This window comes from Aotus nancymaae, unplaced genomic scaffold, assembly GCF_030222135.1.
Source record: "Aotus nancymaae isolate 86718 unplaced genomic scaffold, 86718_ANA_hifiasm-v0.15.2.pri h1tg000253l, whole genome shotgun sequence".
In the NCBI taxonomy this organism is placed as follows: Eukaryota; Metazoa; Chordata; class Mammalia; order Primates; family Aotidae; genus Aotus; species Aotus nancymaae.
In genome coordinates, this window is record NW_026988668.1 from 663,837 (window position 1) to 676,662 (window position 12,826).

At 62.8% G+C, this 12,826-nt stretch overlaps 1 protein-coding gene across 1 annotated transcript in view; it reads left to right on the top strand.

Annotated features, from left to right (window-relative positions):
* Nucleotides 1-12,826, top strand: part of NFATC1 (nuclear factor of activated T cells 1) — a 71,864-nt gene that overhangs the window by 13,790 nt on the left and 45,248 nt on the right. Inside the window, exon 2 of the mRNA XM_064371985.1 lies at nucleotides 436-1,531. Within this exon, the coding sequence (XP_064228055.1) occupies nucleotides 436-1,531 (1,096 nt within the window). The remainder of the gene's footprint in view (nucleotides 1-435; nucleotides 1,532-12,826) is intronic.

A 12,826-nucleotide genomic window follows, 5' to 3' on the forward strand; every position in this document is an offset into this window, starting at 1 on the left:
TGTGAGGTAAACGGGTGAAAACGTGAGATCGTGACACACGTCAGAGAAAACGTCAGCTGAAGGACGGCCCGAGTGTTGAGTTTGGGTGTTACACGAAGAGGGTGGTTGCGGAGTGGAGAGCGAAGCCCGTGAGGACCCGGCCGCATCTCTCTGGGAGGGACATTCGCAGGCTCTGCTGCTGTGGGAGAGGAGGGGAGGTGAGCAGCGAGGGCTCACGGGGACTTGTTGGACGGGTGGGACCGGAGCCGTCACTCGGACTCGCCTGGAACCGTCGGGCAGTGAGGTCTCAGGGACGTTTGCCGGGCCCGCTCCGTGGGGGCCGAGGCTCCCCGGCCGTTGGCTGAGGCCTGGGGCTGCCAGCTGGCCCGAGTCCGTGGGTTTCTGCTTTGCGATGCCCAGCCCCTCATGCCACCATCTGCTTCTTTTCCTCTCTAGAACACTATGGCTACGCGCCCTCCAGCGTCGGCCCTGCCCTGCGGCTGCCCACAACACACTCCTCCCTGCCGGCCCCGTGCCACGACCTTCAGACCTCCACCCCGGGCCTCGTCCTGCCGGCGGAGCACCCCGCGGGGTACGGGGCAGCTCTGGACGGCGGGCCCGCAGGCTACTTCCTGTCGTCCGGCCACGTCAGGCCCAACGGGGCGCCCGCCCTGGAGAGCCCACGCATCGAGATCACCTCGTACCTGGGTCTGCACCACAGCAACAGCCAGTTTCTCCACGACACGGAGGTGGAAGACGTCCTCCCCAGCTCCAAGCGCTGCCCGTCCACGGCCACGCTGAGCCTGCCCGGCCTGGAGGCCTACAGGGACCCCTCGTGCCTGAGCCCGGCCAGCAGCCTGTCCTCCCGCAGCTGCACCTCCGAGGCCTCGTCCTACGAGTCCAACTACTCGTATCCGTATGTGTCGCCCCAGACGTCGCCGTGGCAGTCTCCCTGCGTGTCCCCCAAGACCACGGACGCCGAGGAGGGCTTTCCCCGCGGGCTGGGTGCCTGCATGCTGCTGGGCTCCCCGCGGCACTCGCCCTCCACCTCCCCGCGTGCCAGTGTCACCGAGGAGAGCTGGCTGGGCGCCCGCTCCTCCAGGCCCGCGTCGCCCGGGAACAAGAGGAAGTACAGCCTCAACGGCCGGCAGCCGCCCTGCTCGCCCCAGCGCTCACCCACGCCGTCCCCGCACGGCTCCCCGCGGGTCAGCGTGACCGACGACTCGTGGCTGGGCAACAGCACCCAGTACACCAGCTCGGCCATCGTGGCCGCCATCAACGCGCTGACCACTGACAGCAGCCTGGACCTGGGCGACGGCGTCCCCGTCAAGTCCCGCAAGACCGCCCTGGAGCAGCCGCCGTCGGTGGCGCTCAAGGTGGAGCCCGTCGGGGAGGACCTGGCCAGCCCCCCGCCCCCGGCCGACTTCGTGCCCGAAGACTTCTCTTTCCAGCACGTCCGGAAGGGCGGCTTCTGCGACCAGTACCTGGCGGTGCCGCAGCCCCCGTACCAGTGGGCAAAGCCCAAGCCCCTGTCCGCCACGTCCTACATGAGGTGAGCCGGTGGCCGGGGCAGGGCGTCCGTGTCTGGGGGCCGTGACTCGGGGCCTGGGGGGCAGGTGGTCCTGGTGGAGCTGGGAGGGTCTGCCCGTCTCTGCCTCCCGCTCCTGTGGCCGTTTCCCCGTGTGCCTCCGCCTCGTCCTCTCGGATCAGGCCCTGCTGATAGCCTCGTGTTGCTCAGTCTGCAAAGACCCATTTCAGATAGCGTGGCCCTGCTCGCAGTCAGGGCTTCACGTGGGAGTTCCGGGAGCCGCCATCCGCCCCTAAGGAGGATTCACACACACGCAGTTTCTTCCTCAGGGAATCGGCTGTGGCTGCCTCCTCCCGCTGCCTCCTCCCCACTCCCCCGGTAATTGCCATCCCTGGCTCCGGTGCAGATGGGACCGCAGCTCAGCAGTGCCCCAGAGCACCCAGCCTGCCATGCTTCGGAACAGCAGGGCCGCCTGGTCCCCGGAGACGCGGGCTGCGGCATCGGGCTGGGAGAGCGTGCGCCTGCCTCCTGTGGGTCTCGGCTGTTGGTTTTCTTTTAAACAGTGTGAGGGGCTGCTGGGACGCCCTCCGCCGGGTCCACTTCACCAGCCCGGTGTTGTTATCTTTAATGAAACAGCTTTCCTAGCAGGTGGGCTTCGAGTGACCCCTGAGAGTGCTTCCTGCTCTGGGATTTTTATCTGAGGCAGGGAAACGTCCGCACGGGCGGCCAAGGGCAGCGCCCTGTGGCCTGTGACGTCAGGGCTGCTGCTGTGTCCTCAGGAAGAGGCATCTGCCACGCGCAGCCCGGGGCATTCCAGGCTGGGTGTTTTCCGGTTGTTTTTTTTCCGTCCCTCCCACCTCCAACTCTGTTTTTATTAGAGAGCACTCGGGAGGTGAGTCTGGGCAGTGGAGAGGGCAGGTGTTCCCCCAGTTTTGTGGGGTGAGGAAGGCAGGCCCGAGGGTGCTCCCCCAGTTCTGCGGGGTGAGGAAGGCGGGCCCGAGGGTGCTCCCCCAGTTCTGCAGGGTGAGGAAGGCGGGCTGAGGGTGCTCCCCCAGTTCTGCAGGGTGAGGAAGGTGGGCCCGGGGGTGCTCCCTCGCAGGGTGAGGAAGGCGAGCTGAGGGTGCTCCCCCAGTTCTGCAGGGTGAGGAAGGTGGGCCCGGGGGTGCTCCCTCGCAGGGTGAGGAAGGCGAGCTGAGGGTGCTCCCCCAGTTCTGCAGGGTGAGGAAGGCGGGCCCGAGGGTGCTCCCCCAGTTCTGCAGGGTGAGGAAGGCGGGCCCGAGGGTGCTCCCCCAGTTCTGCAGGGTGAGGAAGGCGGGCCCGAGGATGCTCCCCCAGTTCTGCAGGGTGAGGAAGGCGGGCCCGAGGATGCTCCCCCAGTTCTGCAGGGTGAGGAAGGCGGGCCCGAGGGTGCTCCCCCAGTTCCGCAGGGTGAGGAAGGTGGGCCCGAGGGTGCTCCCTCGCAGGGTGAGGAAGGCGAGCTGAGGGTGCTCCCCCAGTTCTGCAGGGTGAGGAAGGCGGGCCCGAGGGTGCTCCCCCAGTTCTGCAGGGTGAGGAAGGCGGGCCCGAGGGTGCTCCCCCAGTTCTGCAGGGTGAGGAAGGTGGGCCCGAGGGTGCTCCCTCGCAGGGTGAGGAAGGCGGGCCCGAGGGTGCTCCCCCAGTTCTGCAGGGTGAGGAAGGCGGGCCCGAGGATGCTCCCCCAGTTCTGCAGGGTGAGGAAGGCGGGCCCGAGGGTGCTCCCCCAGTTCTGCAGGGTGAGGAAGGTGGGCCCGAGGGTGCTCCCTCGCAGGGTGAGGAAGGCGGGCCCGAGGGTGCTCCCCCAGTTCTGCAGGGTGAGGAAGGCGGGCCCGAGGATGCTCCCCCAGTTCTGCAGGGTGAGGAAGGCGGGCCCGAGGGTGCTCCCCCAGTTCTGCAGGGTGAGGAAGGCGGGCCCGAGGGTGCTCCCCCAGTTCTGCGGGGTGAGGAAGGCGGGCCCGAGGATGCTCCCCCAGTTCTGCAGGGTGAGGAAGGCGGGCCCGAGGGTGCTCCCCCAGTTCTGCAGGGTGAGGAAGGCGGGCTGAGGGTGCTCCCCCAGTTCTGCAGGGTGAGGAAGGCGGGCCCGAGGGTGCTCCCCCAGTTCTGCGAGGTGAGGAAGGCGGGCCCGAGGGTGCTCCCCCAGTTCTGCGAGGTGAGGAAGGCGGGCCCGAGGGTGCTCCCCCAGTTCTGCGAGGTGAGGAAGGCGGGCCCGAGAGTGCTCCCTCGCAAGGTGAGGAAGGCGGGCCCGAGGGTGCTCCCCCAGTTCTGCAGGGTGAGGAAGGCGGGCCCGAGAGTGCTCCCTCGCAAGGTGAGGAAGGCGGGCCCGGGGGTGCTCCCCCAGTTCTGCAGGGTGAGGAAGGCGGGCCCGAGAGTGCTCCCTCGCAAGGTGAGGAAGGCGGGCCCGGGGGTGCTCCGGGAGGAACGGTCCCTGCTCTAGCCCAGCTTCGAGCATGCTTGGAAGAGTCAGAGCAGCAAGCAGGTAGCGCCGCTTCAGGCTGGGAATGAACCCAGCGAACCCTCTCTGAAGGCTTGTGGCAAGGAGACAGTGTGCGGACCCACTCTGGCTTCCCACTGGCAGGGCGCTGAGAATCGCCGTCAGCTGGGGTTTCAGGAAGAGCGAGGATGACCACGGGTTTTTCGTGGCCTGCAGTGGGCACCTTTACTTTTCCATCCCGACTTCTGCTCTGAGTGCTCTGAGGTTTAAAGGGCTGGCGTATTCTTAGGTTATCATCAAAACAAGCCCATGTCAGGGCCTGGATTTAATTTAAAAATTCCATGCAGTTGGAGGCCCTGGGAAAATTTAAGACCTGTTTTTGCCTCTGTTCTATCACTGTAACTCCGTTTAAGTAAAAATAAAAGGGCCGTGGCATGGACTCTCCCACAGCCACACACATCGCACCTCACGGCCTCCGAGCTTCCGGACAGCGACAAGCTCGTCCAGCACCACAGAGCTCGACGGACCTTGCGAGAAAAGGGAAGGGGACGTCATGGAGGTTAACCGGGACTCAGCGTGAGGCGGGTCTTAGCGCAGCTGAGAACCTCTGGGTGGAGCCCGGGGCCGCCCTGATGCGGTCCTGCAGATGCGTGGCCTTCACTGCACATTTTCTCTCGGGGTCCTGAGACTGGAAGCCGAGACCCAGGGCTGGTCTTACGGAGGCCGTGAGGGAGCATCCGCTGGCCCCTCTCCCTGGCTCGGAGACGCCGGCTTCTCCCCGCGACTGCTCACCTCGCCGTCCCCATGCGTGTCTGTGTCCAGATGTCTCCTTTTGTGAGGACACTGGTCCTGCTGGGTTGGCCACTCTGATGACCTCGACTGCTCTGTAAAGGCCTCTCTCCACACAACCTCAGCGGGCAGGACTCTGTCATGGGAGTTTGCAGGGGCACCGTTGAGTCCTCATCCCCCGTCTTACTGTCCCGGTGAAAATGGTAGGCAGCGTTTGAAACACAGGCCCATCCCGGTTCCTTCTCGGTCTCCTGGGAGGCGAGGTGTCCTCGGGGACGCTGTGCTCTGGCGGCCGCAGCCCCTCCTGCCATCTCCAGCCTGCATTTGGTGCGGAGGTTGGAAAGCACAGGTGCCTGGGAGTTTCAGCAAGGGCTGCACCACCGCGTGACCTCGTTAGCTTTGTCTCCGGGCTGCCGCAGCCCCGTTAGGTGTGATGGCCGAAACGTTCCTGAGTGTTAGCACAGACAAAACTCGGCCGGTAAGTCCCAGACTCGCTTCCGGGCTTTGCAGCTCACCTTTTCTCACTGTTCTGTTCCACATCAAAATATGTTTCCTGGTCCCTTGAGCTGTGTTTCCAGCGACCTCGTCAGCGGTGCCCCGGGCAGCTGGAAGCCACGGCACACGTGAAGTGTTAAGTTTCTTGCCGGGGAGGTGGAGGGGCCCAACTTCCTTCCCCAGGAACGCCTCTCCCTGATCGCACACCAGGCTCTCGGGCCGTGCAGCTGAAAAGCTGTATTTTTATTATCTCCAGAGCTTGGGGTGGAGAGTATGCAACGTGCCCATCTTCCCACCGCTGTGGGGCAGAACCTGCTCCATGAGTCCTGTCCTGATGCCAGAGGGAGCTGTTTAGTGAAAAGCGTGCCGTGCGCGTCCTTTCCCGAGGGCCTTCGGGGTTCTGGACTGTTGCCCTTGAGGCGTTCCGTGGCTTGTTCAGCATCCGTGGCTCCGGTCCTGTGCAGGGGCCTCTGATAGGCCCACGATGGTCAAAGCACGAGGCTGAATTCCTGCTGCGATTGAAGGAATGAGAACGTTTGCGAAGGTAGTAGGAGTGGGTGACGGAGCCTTGATGGTTTTAGCATCTGGGGCTGTTTCAGAGTTCAGTGGAGTGATGTGTCTATTGTCAGAGCTTGGGGGCACGGGCTCAGGAACCACAGGCCACTGCCAGACCCCTAAAAATCAGATTGTTAAGCTGTGCGCTCTGGCATCAGAAAGGAGTGGGCTTTCTTCCCGCCTGGCTTCTTTACAGGGGTAATGACGGCGATCCTAGCAGGCGGCCTCCCGGGGCACCTCTCCGTGTGCCACCAAGAGTGCGTGGAGGCGCTGCCGGGCTGTGTCTGGAGGACGCCAGGGCGAGAGTGCGCGTCCAGCGCTGTGTGGCTTGTTTGTGAATAGTGGTTCTCAGATGGTGGCTTTTGAAGATTTCATGTTGACCTACGGGAGCTGAAGTCTGCACGACTGCCTCCTTGTTTGCTCCTCCACCGTCCGGCCGCCTCGCCTGGCCACCTGCCACGTGCGTCCGTGTCCAGGTCGGTCTGTGCCGGCATCTGCTCCTCCGGCATCGGCCTCTGGAGAGCTTCCCCAAACCCGTCTGCACGTGTCTCACTCTGCACCCAGTCTCCGAAGCTGCCTTTATAGAGGCACAAGGTCGTAGGGATTTGAGACTTAAAAAGAAACTAGTTTTGGAAAGGCAGTTCAGTTCAATTTAACGGAATCTGTGTGCAGCTTTAACAGCACCAATTCAATTTCTCTACCTGAAACGTTGCTTTTTAGATGAATGTAAAAAGAAGTTAAGTTTCTAGGGGCGAGGTCGGCTGATGATCAGATTTCCTTAGAACCTGCTTGCTTTCGACGATGGGAACAGCTGAGGCTGATGCCGTGATGTCTGTTCAAACCTCGTTATCTCAGATGTCGTTTCTTTTAGGTTTGCGCTGCAGTGTTGAAGATTTTAGCAACATCAGTCACTTTTGCACTATGCCTAGTATTCGTTTCGAAAGGTCTGAGGAAACCACCCTTGCGTCCCGTAAGGTACCTTCAGTCTCAGCGTTTATCGGAATCTGGAATAATCCCGCAGTAGATGAAGAGCCTGTCTTCTCTTCGCTGACGTGAGGACCCTGCCAGGCTGAGCAGCCACGGCCGCTGCGTTGGAATTCCCTTTGCTCTTGTGGCTCTGGCGTCGGGGGGTTCGGGCTCTGCAGGTGTGGGGGACGGTGCAGGCTTTCCAGGGCTCCCAGACCCTGTACGGGGGGCCGTCTGGGCTCTGGTGCCGGACCGTCCAGACCTCCGTGTCCCTGGACACTGGTGGGCCCTGTGGGGTGAGAGACAGTCTCTAAAGCGTTAGGCTGAGCCCTGGCATAGCAGAACACGTAAGGCGGTGGCTGTGGGACCTTCCCGAGCTTCCCGCTGCTGTCACCTCCTGGGAAGATGGTTGGCAAAGAAGTTGAAGGTGTGGGGTCACCCTGTGGTTTGTAAAATGCTGGTACGGGCTGGAACGGCTCACGACTGACTTCCACTCTGTCTCCCTGTAAAGCTCTTCCCTTTCCAGGGAGGGAAGACACCCCACAGCCATCCTCAAAGCCCATCACTCCGGATCTGGTTCCTGCTATGCCTGTCCGGGGTGTCACCTCCTCGCCCCCCCGCCCCACAACCTGTCCTGCTGTTTCGGGAGCTGGACAGGCCTCAGCCACCTCCTGGCTCCTGGCATGCATGTCCGGCCCTGTGTCGTCTCTGGTCCCTCCTGTGGGTGTGCGCCAGGCTGGCTCTGAAAGGTCTTGAAAGGCGTCACGGCTGAGATGTGGCCCTGCCCCTCCCTTGCATTTATGGTGGCGGCTCTGGAGCGTGCGTTTGGCTAAGCAGGACCTCGGGTGACTCGTGGAAACCTGATGGTCCTCAGGAAGCTCTCGGCTATGGGGGAGACAGGCTGAGGGGAACATGGCCTACGGGGAGACGGGCTGAGGGGGCGATGGGAGATGATGGGAGGTGGGAGATGATGGGAGATGATGGGAGATGATGGGAGATGGGAGATGATGGGAGATGGGAGATGATGGGAGATGATGGGAGATGGGAGATGATGGGAGATGGGAGATGATGGGAGATGATGGGAGATGCAAGATGATGGGAGATGGGAGATGATGGGAGATGATGGGAGATGATGGGAGATGATGGGAGATGGGAGATGATGGGAGATGCAAGATGATGGGAGATGGGAGATGATGGGAGATGATGGGAGATGATGGGAGATGGGAGATGATGGGAGATGATGGGAGATGATGGGAGATGATGGGAGATGGGAGATGATGGGCGATGGGCTGAGGGGAGATGAAGATGATGGGAGAGGGTCTGTAGCTGGGCCTGTTCTCCATGGTGCTATGGATGCATCCTGCTCAGGAGCCGCCTACCCAGTTTCATTGTGATCTTGGAATCTGCCCTTGGTCCCTGCTGCAGTGGGGCGAGAGGAACCCCTGGCATCCTGCCTTCTTCCTGTCCTTCCTGTGGGTCTGTGGGGGTTGGGGGAGCCAGCAGTTTCTTTCTGTGGCGCCTGTGACACTCTGTGGTGGGGAGCTGTGGGGCCACTGTCAGGCTCTCAGTGGCCACCCGACCATGGACACGGTTGAGGCCACTTGCCCAGGGCCGCCCGGTCGTTACAGAACTCTGTGCCGTGATGGGCAGACACTAAAGCCTGCAAGCGAGCTGAGTCCATGGCGAGCCTACCCTCTCCGAGGGTGTCATGGAGCCCTTCTGCCTGGGCTGGCCTTCACTCCCCTCACCAGGATGTGGAGCCTTCCGGGGTCAGTCCTGCTGAGGGGCTTCACGCGCCCGTGGTGCACCTGCAGCCACCCCTCCCCGAGAAGGCACAGCTTCTGCCGGCCTCCGTGGGCGAGGGGCTCGGAGTGAAGACGATGTCACCTCCTGATGGCACGTGCGCCCCAGTCTTGGCTAATTTGCCCCTTGTTGAGCTGCCTCAGTAGCGTCGGCAGCGCATAACCTTCTGCCTGCGTCACTGCTGACGGGAGTTCATAGCGACACTTGGAGGGCGGGGTTCGGTACCGGGTTCTGATGGGAAGGATGGGTGTGAGGGTGTGAGGGCTCGAGGAGGCTGGGGAGGCTGAGCACACCTGTGCGTGTTACCCACGCGTGTGGAAGGGCGGGGCGTCTTCTCCCTTGTCCTCAGCATGTTCCCTGCTCATGTGGAAGGATGGGGCGTCTTGTCCCTGGTCCTCAGCGTGTTCCCCATGTGTGCAGAAGGTCGGGGCGTCTTCTCCCTGGTCCTCAGCATGTTGCTCACGTGTGTGGAAGGCCGGGGCATCTTCTCCCTGGTCCTCAGTGTGTTCCCTGCTCCTCAGTGTGTTCCCTACTCGTGTGGAAGGCCGGGGCGTCTTCTCCCTGGTCCTCAGCACGTTCCCTGCTTGTGTGGAAGGCCGGGGCGTCTTCTCCCTAGTGCTCAGCGTGTTCCCTGCTCATGTGGAAGGCCGGGGCGTCTTCTCCCTGGTCCTCAGCGTGTTCCCTGCTCCTCAGTGTGTTCCCTACTCGTGTGGAAGGCCGGGGCGTCTTCTCCCTGGTCCTCAGCACGTTCCCTGCTTGTGTGGAAGGCCGGGGCGTCTTCTCCCTAGTGCTCAGCGTGTTCCCTGCTCATGTGGAAGGATGGGGCGTCTTCTCCCTGGTCCTCAGCGTGTTCCCTGCTTGTGTGGAAGGCCGGGGCGTCTTCTCCCTAGTGCTCAGCGTGTTCCCTGCTCATGTGGAAGGATGGGGCGTCTTCTCCCTGGTCCTCAGCGTGTTCCCTGCTCATGTGGAAGGCCGGGGCGTCTTCTCCCTGGTCCTCAGTGTGTTCCCCGTGTGTGTGGAAGGCCGGGGCGTCTTCTCCCTGGTCCTCAGCACGTTCCCCGTGTGTGGGGAAGGCCGGGGCATCTTCTCCCTGGTCCTCAGCGTGTTCCCCAAGTGTGTGGAAGGCCGGGGCGTCTTCTCCCTGGTCCTCAGCACGTTCCCCGTGTGTGGGGAAGGCCGGGGCGTCTTCTCCCTGGTCCTCAGCATGTTCCCCGTGTGTGTGGAAGGCCGGGGCGTCTTGTCCCTGGTCCTCAGCGTGTTCCTCGTGTGTGTGGACTGGTCCTCAGCATGTTCCCCAAGTGTGCGGAAGGCCGGGGCGTCTTCTCCCTGGTCCTCAGCGTGGTCCTTAGCGTGTTCCCCGTGTGTGCGGAAGGCCGGGGCGTCTTCTCCCTGGTCCTCAGCGTGTTCCCCGCGTGTGTGGAAGGCCGGGGCGTCTTCTCCCTGGTCCTCAGCGTGTTCCCCGCGTGTGCGGAAGGCCGGGGCGTCTTCTCCCTGGTCCTCAGCGTGGTCCTTAGCGTGTTCCCCGTGTGTGCGGAAGGCCGGGGCGTCTTCTCCCTGGTCCTCAGCGTGTTCCCCGCGTGTGTGGAAGGCCGGGGCGTCTTCTCCCTGGTCCTCAGCGTGTTCCCCGCGTGTGCGGAAGGCCGGGGCGTCTTCTCCCTGGTCCTCAGCGTGTTCCCCGCGTGTGCGGAAGGCCGGGGCGTCTTCTCCCTGGTCCTCAGCGTGTTCCCCGCGTGTGTGGAAGGCCGGGGCGTCTTCTCCCTGGTCCTCAGCGTGTTCCCCGCGTGTGCGGAAGGCCGGGGCGTCTTCTCCCTGGTCCTCAGCGTGTTCCCCGCGTGTGCGGAAGGCCGGGGCGTCTTCTCCCTGGTCCTCAGCGTGTTCCCCGCGTGTGCGGAAGGCCGGGGCGTCTTCTCCCTGGTCCTCAGCGTGTTCCCCGCATGTGTGGAAGGCCGGGGCGTCTTCTCCCTGGTCCTCAGCGTGTTCCCCGCGTGTGTGGAAGGCCGGGGCGTCTTCTCCCTGGTCCTCAGCGTGTTCCCCGCGTGTGTGGAAGGCCGGGTGTCTTCTCTCTGGTCCTTCTCAGTGTGACGCCGTTGGCATCCGTTCTTAGCCACGAGGACGAGAACGTGCTCTGTTCCTGGAAAGGATAAAACAATTGTGGCTTTGTGGCTTTGCACTCAGATTTTTTTTTGTTTTTTTGAGGCAGGGTCTTGCTGCGTCGTCCAGGCTGGAGTGCAGTGGTGCCATCACAACTCACTGCAGCCTCGACCTCCCGGGCTCAGGGGATCCTCCCACCTCAGCCCGCCGAGCAGCTGGGACCACAGGTGTGCAGCACCACCCTGGCTAATTGTTTACGTTTTGTAGACGGGGTCTTGCTGTGCTGTCCAGGGCTGGTCTGGGACTCCTGGCCTGGAGCAGCCCTCCCGCCGTGGCCTCTCAAAGTGCTGGGATTGCAGGCATGAGCCAGATGTTTCAAGTCAGATCGTTGAGATCTGAAATGTTGGCCCATCTCGCCGAAGACCCTTGGAGGGGTCAGCACCTGCCTGGGGGCTCATATGTCTCCATGGGGACAGCGTGGGGGTGGCGAGGGGCTGTAAGCCTTCCTAAGTTCCCACTTTTGAGATTTCCCAGGCCGTGGAGGGCCCAGCTGGTCTCGATGAGCACGGATGACCACAGACAAAACAGGATTTGCTCCCGTGCAGACGCCGGCTCCTGAGCAGTGAAGGTGGGCCCGGGGCGGGCACTCCTGCAGCTGGGCGGCCGCGAGGGGCCTTCCTGCCTCGGGATTGAAACTGAGTCAGGAGTTGGAAGACAGTTACTCACATTTAAAACTAGACTCTTACGTGCAAATTAACGCTTCTTAGATTCTTGAGCAAGATGTTTTTGCATTCGGATGGGATTTTCTTTTGAGTGCTTCTGAAACGTCTCTGGAAGCTGGGTTAAACGCACAGGGCTTAGTCGGCGTTTGGTGGAGGCAGTACTCATCGAGGCCACCCCGGGCACCGTGCCACCCCCGACATTTCCAGCGTGAGACCGTGTGGCCTGCACGCCGCGTTCCTTCGGCGCTGAGCCGGCAACAGGCACGTGTTTCCAGGCGAGCCCGCCGCAGAGAGGAGCGGGGAGGCCTCCAGCAGGGCCGCCCAGACGCTGGCTTCGCCGTGCGTGGACTCACAGAGCAGGAACCCCCCGAAACCTACCCGCACGCAGCTTGATTCCACGCTGCAGGGGCAGGGGCTCTAGTTTACGGAAGGAGCATTTTCTCACTGGGGACATGGAGCCACCCGCGCTCGTATGCTGGAGGCCGTGATGCGCGTCAGGAACGCGGTCCCGACAGTGGCCTGTGGAATCGCTGTTGTGCCTTCGCCACCTCTGACCCAGTCACGGCAGTTCTGTGGCTTGTGGGGCACCCCGGCTCCTCTCCCTCTGCACAGCCTGCTGTTCTCAGAACTCGAGGGTTCCCCGACCCCAGGATGACGCGTGGCACAGACCTGGCCGCCTCCCACGGGCAGACACACTGAGTGTGTTTCCAGAGACGGGGCTGTCATGGGGCAGTAGTGCCTGGATGACGTCTGCTTTCACCCGGAGCCCTGGCTGTGAGGGGCCGTGTGGGGCGAGGGCTGTCCCGGGGCCTGGGGGTGGTGAAGAGCAGGGATCAGCCTCTTTTTGTGGATGAGGAAACCGAGGCGTGTGGAAACTTCTAGGCGCTGAGGGAAGGGCCAGAAGCCGCTGGCCTCCAGGTTTCGGTTCTGGACAGGTTTGGTGTGGGTGTGGGAGCGCTTTGGGCTCTGAGGTCACGGCAGCCTCCAGGTGTCAGCTGTGAGAGGAGTCCCGTCCACAGGCCACGCTGCAGACGCAGAGACCCAGAGAGAGCCGTGAAGCGGCTCTGTTGTCACTGGGCTAAAGCAGCAGCCCTTGGCACTGGTGCCACCACGGACCGTGTCCCCATGGCGACGTCCCGGCTGAGCGCGGAGCTGGAGGCTTGGGCGTCTCTTGGTGCTGGGTCTGCTCCAGCCCCGAGGACCAGGGATGCCCACAGCCCTGGGCGTCAGAACCTGAGCATCTCTGTTTTGGCGACATCCACAACATTGGTCCTTGGAGAGTGACACATCACTGCTTTGAAAAATCCCTGTAGGTGGTTTGGGAAGCCGCTGTGTTTACTGTAGCTCCACGTATGACCCGTGAACCACCTAAGCTGCCATTCGGTGAACGCCCGGAACGCGGCCAGCTCGTGCGCGGCCAGCTCGGGGGCAACCCCTGGGTTTCCCGTAGGT